This window comes from Sciurus carolinensis, chromosome X, assembly GCF_902686445.1.
Source record: "Sciurus carolinensis chromosome X, mSciCar1.2, whole genome shotgun sequence".
NCBI lineage: Eukaryota > Metazoa > Chordata > Mammalia > Rodentia > Sciuridae > Sciurus > Sciurus carolinensis.
In genome coordinates, this window is record NC_062232.1 from 89,291,604 (window position 1) to 89,303,240 (window position 11,637).

Consider the following 11,637-nt stretch of genomic DNA (forward strand, 5'->3'; position numbering starts at 1 on the left):
CTAAAACAATAATTTACACATATTCGTGGTGAGTATTATCACCTTGTCAGTTTGGGCTCAGCCTCCCCCATGACTACATAGATCATATCAAAGTTCCTCCTAACTTGGTATCATTGGGAGATTTGAGATGGATTTATATTTCCTATTCTGAGTCACTGAATCAGAAAAATTGGTATAAGATTTATCATTTATTGAACACCTACAGTGTGTCAAGCACTGTGTTTTGTGCTTTTACATGATTTTGTCATGGCATTTGCTTCAAGGTAGGTATTTTGATCCCTGGTTTCAGAGGACAAAATTAAAAAAAGTATAAGTGCTTGCCCAGGATCACATTGCTAGGAAGTGGTGACACTGAAATTTGAGTCAAGGTCTCTTGACTTCAAAATTCATGCTTGAGGGACTGGGATTGTGGCTCAGTGGTAGAATGCCTGTGTGAGACACTGGGTTCAATTCTCAGTACCACATATAAATGAATGAAATAAAGGTCTATCAACATCTAAAAATATTTTTAAAAAATTTGTGTTTGAGTCAGGCATGGTGGGACAGGCCTGTAATCCCTGAGACTCAGGAGGCTGAAGCAGGAGGATCAAAATTTAGAGGCCAGTCTTGGCAACTTAGCAAGGCCCTCAGAAATTAGCAACATCGGGGGGATTTCAAGATGGTGGACTAGAGGGCGGCTGCATTTCCTGTTGCTCCAGGACGCAGGATTCAAAAGAGGAGATAGTGAGAGACTTGGGACCAACTCAAAGCCGTGGGGTGAGTCTCTCCCGTTGGGGAGGCGTCCCGGATGGGGCGGTAGCCCCGGAACGCAGGGAATCTGTGAAGTAGAGTTGCTCAGTGAGACGCCCCTCCCCCCGCTGGAGCGGTAAACACGGACAACTGGGATCATCGTAGAGGAGGCGGCTCAGCACAGCGCTTGGACTCGGAGCAACCACTGGGGCTCCGGGCGGCTGCCTGAGGAGGAGCAGCGTGGCGAGCTGTTTAGACTCAGAGCGACCACTTCTGAACACCAGGGGGCTGCCCAGAGGAAGAGGAGGAGTGCGGCGGGTCGCTTGGTCTAGGAGTGACTGCATCAGAACTACAGGTGGCTGTCTGAGGAGGAGCTGCATGGCGAGCTATTTGGACTAAGAACGACCGCTTCTGAACACCGGGGGGTTGCCCGGAGGAAGAGGAGAAGTGCGGTGGGTCGCTTGGTCTAGGAGTGACTGCATCAGAGCTACAGGCGGTTGCCAGAGGAGGAGGCGAGTGGTGAGTTGTTTGGACTCAAAGCGACCGCTCCTGAACACCGGTGGCCTGCCTGGAGGAGGAGCGCGGTGGGTCCCTTGGTCTCCGAGCGACTGCTCCTGAACACCCGGGGGGCTACCCGGAGGAGGAGGAGGAACAGGGTGGGTCACTTGGACTCGGAGTGACTGCCTAGGGCTACGGGCGGTTGGCGGGAGGAGGAGACGTGAAGTGAGTTGCTTGGACTCCTAGTGACTGCGTCGGAGCACTGGGCGGCTGTCCGGAGGAGGAGGTGTGTGGCGGGTCTCTGGGTCTCGGAGCTATTGTATGGGGCTCCAGGTGGCGGCTCAGAGGAGGGGCCGCATAACCAGGCGATTAGGTGCAGAGCAGGGTCCCAGGACCGGCTTCTTGCTGGAAGAGCCACACAGAGACACGCCTAGGGGCGGAGCGAAGTTTCCAGGACTGCAGGCAGATTCTCTGAGGAGAGGCAGCCTAAGGAGACTCGCCTGCGAAGGGTGAGGCTCCCAGGCCCAGGAGGTAGGTCCGGGCCCCTGGGAACGTTGCAGAGGAAGACAGCCCAGCCCAGGTGGTAGTTGTAGATTGAGGGGAACCTCTAGGAGGGGAAATGACCAGCGAGACCTCCCCACTGGGTGAGTCTTCCCTGCCAGGTGAGGTTTTCCCACAAGGACGGTAAAACCAGAGACACAGGCACAAACAGGCCTTGCCTCAGCCTGCAGCCTAGTTCCCCTTTGGATGACCATTGGTCAACAAGTGGAGGCACCTCTGCCCACAAGCAGGGAATATACCCCACCTGAGGGTCACCATCCCTAGAGAGGCAGCTTCCTTGTGGAGCACTGCATTATCAACTTCCTCCAAGACTGCAGGCTACTGAAGTATAAGAGGGGATAAACTAGCAATCTCAGGGACATTATAAGTCAATAGAGGAAATCTGCAATATCTTAAGGACCCACTGATTCCTGAACAATATGAGAAAACAAGGGAAGAAAATGCCCCAAACAAATCTAGATGTTACATCAATAAAATCCAACGACAGTATGGCAGAAGAAATGACAGAAAGGGAGTTCAGAATGTACATAATTAAAATGATCAGGGAAGCAAATGATGAGATGAAAGAGCAAATGCAGGCATTGAATGATGAGATGAAAGAGCAAATGCAGGCATTGAATGATAGCACCAATCGACAGTTGAAAGAGCAAATACAGGAAGCAAAAGATCATTTCAATAAAGAGTTAGAGATATTGAAAAAAAAACAAACAGAAATCCTTGAAATGAAGGAAACAATAAACCAAATTAAGAACTCCATAGAAAGCACAACCAATAGGATAGAACACCTGGAAGACAGAACCTCAGATATTGAAGAAAAAATATTTAACCTTGAAAACAAAGTTGACCAAACAGAGAAGATGGTAAGAAATCATGAGCAGAATCTCCAAGAACTATGGGATATCCTGAAAAGGCCAAATTTGAGAATTATTGGGATTGAGGAAGGCTTAGAGAAACAAACCAAAGGAATGAACAATCTATTCAATGAAATAATATCAGAAAATTTCCCAAATCTGAAGAATGAAATGGAAACTCAAGTTCAAGAGGCTTATAGGACTCCAAATACACAAAACTACAACAGACCCACACCAAGGCACATTATAATGAAAATACTGAATATACTAAATAAAGACAGAATTTTAAAGGCTGTGAGAGAAAAGAACCAAATTACATTCAGGGGGAAACCAATACGGATATCAGCAGATTTTTCAATCCAGACCCTAAAAGCTAGAAGGGCCTGGAACAACATTTTTCAAGCTCTGGAAGAATATGGATGCCAACCAAGAATCTTATACCCAGCAAAACTTACCTTCAAATTTGACGATCAAATAAAATCCTTCCATGATAAACAAAAGCTAAAAGAATTTATAAAAAGAAAGCCAGCAATACAGAACATTCTCAGCAAAATATTCCATGAGGAAGAGATAAAACACAAAGAAGCAAATCAGCAAAGGGAGGAATTATCCTAAAGGAACTGTCAAATAAAGGAGGAACCAAGTCGTGTCAAAAAATAAATAAATAAATAAATAAATAAAATTTAAAAAATGAACCAAATGACCAGGAATACAAATCATATCTCAATAATAACTCTGAATGTTAATGGCTTGAATTCATCAATCAAAAGACATAGACTGGTGGATTGGATTAAAAAGAAAGATCCAACAATATGTTGCCTGCAAGAGACTCACCTCATAGAAAGAGATACCCATAGACTAAAGGTGAAAGGATGGGGAAAAACATACCATACACATGGACTCAGCAAAAAAGCTGGAGTATCCATCCTCATTTCAGATAATGTGGACTTCAAGCCAAAGTTAGTCAGAAGGGATAAAGAAGGACATTTCATACTGCTTAAGGGAAGCATAAATCAGCAAGATATAACAATCATAAACATCTATGCCCCAAAGAGTGGCTCATCCATGTATGTCAAACAAATCCTTCTCAATTTTAGAAACCAAATAGACCGTAACACAATAATACTAGGTGATTTTAACACGCCTCTCTCACCACTGGACAGATCTTCCAAACAAAAATTGAACAAAGAAACCATAGATCTCAATAACACAATCAATAATTTAGACTTAACAGACATTTATATAATATACCATCCAACCAAGAGTGAATACACTTTCTTCTCAGCAGCACATGGATCCTTCTCTAAAATAGACCATATATTATGCCACAAAGCTAATGTTAGCAAATACAAGAAAATAGAATACCTTGTATTCTATCAGATCATAATGGATTGAAGTTAGAAATAAATGAAAGAGTAAAAAACAGAAACTACTCCAACACCTGGAGATTAAACAATATGCTATTATATGATGAATGGATAACAGAAGATATTAGGAAGGAAATTAAAAAATTCTTAGAGGTAAATGTGAACAAAGAAACACCATATCAAAATCTCTGGGACACTATGAAAGCAGTACTTAGAGGAAAATTTATTTCATGGAGTGCATTTAATAAAAGAAGTAAAACTCAACAAATAAACAACCTAACACTACTGTTCAAAGCCCTAGAAAAAGAAGAACAGACCAACACCAAAAGTAGTAGAAGACAGGAAATAGTTAAACTCAGAGCTGAAATCAACAAAATTGAAACAAAAGAAACGATACAAAAAATTGACAAAATAAATAGTTGGTTCTTCGAAAAAATAAACAAAATTGATAAACCTTTAGCCACACTAACAAAGAGAAGATGAGAGAAAACCCAAATTACTAAAATTCGGAATGAACAAGGAAATATCACAACAGACACGACTGAAATACAAAACATAATTAGAAGCTATTTTGAAAATCTATACTCCAATAAAATAGAAAATTTCGAAGACATCAACAGGTTTCTAGAGACATATGAACTGCCTAAACTGAACGAGGAAGACATACACAATTTAAATAGACCAATTTCAAGTAATGAAATAGATGAAGTCATCAAAAGCCTACCAACAAAGAAAAGTCCAGGACCAGATGGGTTTTCAGCCGAGTTCTACAAAACCTTTAAAGAAGAGCTCATTCCAATACTTCTCAAAGTATTCCATAAAATAGAAGAGGAGGGAACCCTCCCAAACTCGTTCTATGAAGCCAATATCACCCTGATACCTAAACCAGACAGAGACACATCGAGGAAAGAAAATTTCAGACCAATATCCTTAATGAACATCGACGCAAAAATTCTCAACAAAATTTTAGCAAATCGCATACAAAAACATATTAAAAAGATAGTGCACCATGATCAAATGGGTTTCATCCCAGGGATGCAAGGTTGGTTCAACATCAGGAAATCAATAAATGTAATTCACCATATCAACAGACTTAAAGTCAAGAATCACATGATTATTTCAATAGATGCAGAAAAAGCATTTGATAAAATACAACACCCCTTCATGCTCAAAACACTAGAAAAAATAGGGATAGTGGGAACATTCCTTAACATTGTAAAGGCCATCTATGCTAAGCCCATGGCTAATATCATTCTAAATGGTGAAAAACTGAAAGCATTCACCCTTAAAACTGGAACAAGGCAGGGATGCCCTCTTTCACCACTTCTTTTCAATATCGTCCTTAAAACTCTAGCCAGAGCAATTAGACAGACCAAAGAAATTAAAGGGATACAAATAGGAAAAGAAGAACTCAAACTATCCCTATTTGCTGATGATATGATTGTATACTTAGAGGAACCAGGAAATTCCACCAGAAAACTTTTAGATCTCATAAGTGAATTCAGTAAAGTAGCGGGATATAAGATCAATGCACATAAATCTAAGGCATTTTTATACATAAGCGATGAATCTTCAGAAAGAGAAATTAGGAAAACTACCCCATTCACAATAGCTTCGAAAAAAATAAAGTATTTGGGAATCAATCTCACAAAAGAGGTGAAAGACCTCTACAATGAGAACTACAGAACACTAAAGAAAGAAATTAAAGAAAACCTTAGAAGATGGAAAGATCTCCCATGTTCTTGGATAGGAAGAATTAATATTGTCAAAATGGCCATACTACCAAAAGTGCTATACAGATTCAATGCAATTCCAATTAAAATCCCAATGATGTACCTTACAGAAATAGAGCAAGCAATTATGAAATTCATCTGGAAGAATAAAAAACCCAGAATAGCTAAAGCAATCCTCGGCAGAAAGAGTGAAGCAGGGGGTATCGTAATACCAGATCTTCAACTCTACTACAAACTAATAGTAACAAAAATGGCATGGTATTGGTACCAAAATAGAAAGGTGGATCAATGGTACAGAATAGAGGACACGGACACAAACCCAAATAAATACAATTTTCTCATACTAGACAAAGGGGCCAAAAATATGCAATGGAGAAAAGATAGCCTCTTCAACAAATGGTGCTGGGAGAATTGGAAATCCATATGCAACAGAATGAAACTAAACCCATATCTCTCACCCTGCACAAAACTAAACTCAAAATGGATTAAGGACCTCGGAATCAGACCAGAGACCTTGCATCTTATAGAAGAAAAAGTAGGTCCAGAGCTTCAACATGTCGGCTTGGGACCAGACTTCCTCAACAGGACTCCCATAGCACAAGAAATAAAAGCAAGAATCAATAACTGGAATAGATTCAAACTAAAAAGCTTTCTCTCAGCAAAGGAAACTATCATCAATGCAAAGAAAGAGCCTACAGAGAGGGAGAAAATCTTTGCCAATCATACTTCTGATAGAGCACTAATCTCCAGAATCTATAAAGAACTCAAGAAACTCTACACCAAGAATGCAAATAATCCAATCGACAAATGGGCTAAGGAAATGAATACACTTCACAGAAGAAGATCTACAAGCAAGGAACAAACATATGGAAAAATGTTCAACATCTCTAGTAATAAGAGAAATGCAAATCAAAACCACCCTAAGATTCCATCTCACCCCAATTAGAATGGTGATTATCAAGAATACAAGCAACAACAGGTGTTGGCGAGGATGTGGGGAGAAAGGTACACTCATACATTGCTGGTGGGGCTGCAAATTAGTGCAGCCACTCTGGAAAGCAGTGTGGAGACCCTTTAGAAAACTTGGAATGGAACCACCATTTGACTCAGCTATCCCACTCCTTGGCCTATACCCAAAGGACTTAAAATCAGCATATTACAGAGATACAGCCACATCAATGTTCATAGCTGCTCAGTTCACAATAGCCAGATTGTGGAACCAACGTAGATGTCCTTCAATTGATGAATGGATAAAGAAACTGTGGTATATATATACAATGGAATATTACTCAGCCATAAAGAATGATAAAATTATGGCATTTGCAGGCAAATCGATGAAATTGGAGAATATCATGCTAAGTGAGATAAGCCAATCTCAAAAAACAAAGGATGAATGATCTCGCTAATAAGTGGATGATGACACATAATGGGGGGTGGGAGGGGTTAGTGTTAGGGTTAGAGTTAGGGTTAGGGAGGGGGGCTAGAATGGAGGAAGGAAGGACTGTATAGAGGGAAAAGAGGGGTGGGAGGGGTGAGGGGGAAGGGAAAAAATAACAGAATGAATCAAACAACATTGCCCTATGTAAATTTATGATTACACAAATGGTATGCCTTTACGCCATGTACAAACAGAGAAACAATATGTATCCCATTTGTTTGCAATAAAAATAAATAAATAAATAAATGAAACAATTTATGTAAAGTGCTCAGCTCCTGGTACATAATAAATGTTCCATAAATGGTAAAAAAAGAAAAAAGAAATTAGCAACATCATGTCTGAAAATAAAAAAAAATAAAAATAAAAAAGGCTGGTGGGTGAAAAATCTCAGGAGGCTAAGGCAGGAGGATCACAAGTTTGAGGTTAGATTTAGTAACTAAGAAAGACCCTGTCTCAAATAAAAAATAAATAAGGTCTGTGGATATGACTCAGTGGAAGGTGCCTCTGGTTCAATCTCTAATACAAATAAAAAGAAAAAGGAAAAGTGCCGTTAATGTAACTCAGTGGTAAGTTCTCCATTCGATATCCAGTATCCACCCCCAAATTCATGCTTGACTCATAATTCCACACTGATTGAAAGGGGCCTGTGTACTGCTTGACTACCATTCAAGAGTTTCTCCAAGGTTGGCATGAATCCCTTGGTGCCTAGTGCTCACTGCTCCTCAAGGCAGCCCATTTCATCTTTGGACTGCACAGACCATTTTGAAAACTTTTATTTGTATTAAATCAAAGTCATAAATGAACCAAACGAGATATGACCAGGAACAGGACTCTTTGGCTGTGTACTATAATTTCCCTTCCAGTCTGACCAAACCACTCTTTCACTCCTTTGGCTACAGTGGTTCAACTAGTTATAGGCTTTTCTCAACAAGCAGTTCAAGCATCCAGTTTATATTTTTCCATCTCATCTACAAGGAAATTATAGAAAACTTTGTCCAATGCCTGGATCAGATGAAATCCCGTATAGCTATCACATTCTCTGATCTGCCAATCTAGCAACCAGATCAAAAAAAGGAAATGAAGTCTGGGAGGGATATTTGTTTTTAGCAGGGCAATTTGTCAATGACTCAAAGTAATGAGTTTCCAGTGGCATACTTTCAGACATCATTGAAAGGCTGTCAGGAAGATGAGTTTTTGGGGGGGGCAGTGGGCTTCCTACTGCTCTTTGAAAGACATCTTAATAGACAGGGCCTCCCAGTTTTATTGTTTTCAATTGTACAGCACTCTTTGCACTTGTTTATTTATTTTAGGTTTCCATTTCAACTTTCTTTGCTCATATTAGTCTCTGTGTTTTGCCCTACCACATCTTTCCTCTCCCTAATTTATTCCCTAAACTCCTACATTTCCAGCCCCCAAAATGCATGAGCACATTTGCACACACATGCATCCCACATCCTCCATGTCCTCTGAGAATCAGTCTCTGAACCCTTCGCTAACAAGCATTCTTTTTTGTTCCCAACTTGGGTTAACTCCTCCTGTGTGATGTAGTGGAAAGTGTAGACAATGTCTGTCACAAAACAGATAACCAATAAATATTAGTTTCCTTCTCTGTTACCTCCAAAAAATCTCTAAAATAGTATTAATCACACTATGTTGTATTTTCTTGTCTGATATCACTCAGTTATGAACTCATTCATTCATCTGTTAATTTGTTCATTCAACAGATATCTGTTGCTTATCTACTGTGTGTACAAGTCATATTATGTTGATGTCTGGGATTCATTACATTCTAAAATATTTATTTTCACTCTTTCTTAGTATTCTGTATTCACAGCACCTAGCATAATGTTTGACAAATAAAGTACTCATTTAATCTGTGTTAAGGGAATGCACTTCCTCAGCAGTTTCTCAAATTGTGGTCCTTATATTACTTGCAGCTGGATAACTGAGGGGTGTAGGTTAATTCCCAGGTCCCTCTCCAAATCTACTGAATCAGAATCTCTTAAGGGTGAGCTGGAAGAATTTGCATTTAAATTTAGTTCTGCAAGTATTTCTCTCACCCTAAAATTTGGGAGCCACCATAAAATAGGAGATGGAAAGGGGAAAATAATGTCTATTTTTGAAAAGTGTTGCTAAAATCTATTGAATAATTTTTAATGTTTCTGTCTTCTGTAAGAAAAATTAGCAAAGGAAGAAAATGGCATTAGTTGAAATTCTCTAAAAAGATTTTAAAAATAGACTTGGAATATTCAACTAATTAAATGCAAGTCTTTCTAAAATTGAAGATAATAAGTGGAATTATTGCTAATAAAATCTAATCTTAATTTAGGTCAAATTTACCAGAGAGTTTTCATTTTTATATAGCTACTTGTAAACTTGAGAGTATACAGGGTCCCTTTGTATAATCTAACAGTATAATATGTTGATTCCCATATTGTAGACTTGAATTACAAATTATCAGAATATGTTCCAACAGTATTTGTGATTTGACACTGATCATATATGTGATTTATCTGATACCTAGTGCTTGTTCAAGAATGGTAGTGCTATTTTCCATGATAATTTGATCCATTTAACTGTTTTATGCCATAATTTCCAAGAGCTTGCTGTTATTAAAAGTGCTCTTTGCTGACAGATTAAGTATATAAGATTTGAGTCAACCTAAGACAGACACACTCTCTGTGGTATCTTTCAGGAAGATTTTAAAAGTTGGATTTTATGGTCATCTTCTTGGATCTGAAATTGTTCATTTTAGTTTGTCTTGACATGGGCTCATGTTCAAGAGCTGAGGTGACCTTGAATCTGGATATGAATCAAATATTCACAAGTTTGTACTTTTGTTTCCCTCCTTATAATTTCCTTTTTTTCCATTTTAAATCTAACTTAGGACTGCAGTGGTGATATCACTGTTGCCTAGCTCGACTGAAAACTGCTGTTTGCACTCTGTTCATTCAATACAACGTCCAATGACTTGAGAGTTCTGCATAATGTCTCCTTCCTGGAACTGCATGATTACCAGGACCAGCAGTTCAGTGGTGATAATGTTGAGCATGAAAAATTACTGAAAGAGAACTCCACACTCTATGTGGGGAACTTTTCCTTTTGTACAGAGTCAATATATGAGCTCTTTAGTGAATATGGTGACATCAAGAATGTATTTATGGGACTGGATAGAAGAAAATATCCTGTGGTTTCTGTTTTGTAGAATACCATAACAGGGCTGATGTTGAAAATGCCATGCACTTCCTAAATGGGACTTGCCTAAATGACCATATCATTGGCACAAATTGGGATCTCAGTTATTTAGAGGGTAGACAATGAGGCCAGGGCCAATCTGGGGGTCAGGTAATAGATGAGTTTTTTGAAAACTTTAATGTTTTTGATGGAGGATTTGGGGAGGCCCACATTAGGAGAGGAATCCACTAGAGAAAACCTTGAAGTTCAAATTTCTTGAAAAATAGATTAAAGAACAACATCAGATATGCAAATACCCCATTCCACAACAAGTTTAAATCACTTGCTGAGAAGAAACCCTTTCTCTCTGAAAATTTATTAAATGCCACAAACATAAACAAAATCCTTCAGTTCCCATCTTCTCTCTCTCTCTCTCTCTCTCTCTCTCTCTCTCTCTCTCTCTCTCTGTGTGTGTGTGTGTGTGTGTGTGTGTGTGTGTGTGTGCGCGCTGGGGATTGAATCTTGGGGCCCTTTACCACTGAGTTACATTCTTAGTCCTTTTTGTTTTTTATTTTGAGAGGAGGTCTCACTAAGTTGCTGAGGCTGGCCTTGAACATGCAATCCTCATGCCTCAGCTTCCACAGTTGTTGAGATTACAGATAAGCACCACCATGCCCCTCCCATCTTAATTTTGAAGGTGGCTGACCAATTTCCAGTTCACCAGTTTGATTATCAAACTGGTCAAAAGTGAAATGTTCTTCAGGAATGAATTCGGTATAAAAGATCTGTGGCCTCCAAAGTTCAACCTCCCTTTGAGGAAGACTTCAGCTGGATTTTACAAACATGTTCCTGGGGCCCAAAATGATCATTTTTTAACGTGTATTTAAAATGAAGTCAAATAAATGGAAAATTAAAGAAAATATCAAAGGAGCACAGGAACATTACTTTAAACCGTAAAAAGTCTGGAAGAGTTTATGATGAAAGGAGAATCCTCCTGCCCTACCCTCTCATATATGAGGCCTGTTCACTTTTGTTTTTGGTACTGGACATTGAACCCAGGAGCACTTAACCACTGAGCCACATCCCCAGCCCTTTTTGTATTTTATTTAGAGACAGGGCTTGTGAAGTTGCTTAACGCCTTGCTAAATTTCTGAGACTGTCTTTGAACTCGCAATCCTCCTCCCTTGGCTTCCCAAGATGTTGGAATTAGAGGGATGTGTTACTACATCTGGCTTAGGTCTGTTCCTTATGCAATAATTTAATTTTAAGCAGTTATTTTGTTTTTG

At 39.4% G+C, this 11,637-nt stretch overlaps 1 protein-coding gene across 1 annotated transcript; it reads left to right on the plus strand.

Moving 5' to 3' along the window:
• Positions 1-246: 246 nt before the first annotated feature.
• Positions 247-10,603, plus strand: Ncbp2l (nuclear cap binding protein subunit 2 like). The gene is given in 3 exon segments (XM_053743332.1): positions 247-263; positions 10,154-10,347; positions 10,350-10,603. Coding segments are annotated over 3 exon segments (465 nt in total).
• The last annotated feature ends 1,034 nt before the right edge of the window (positions 10,604-11,637 follow it).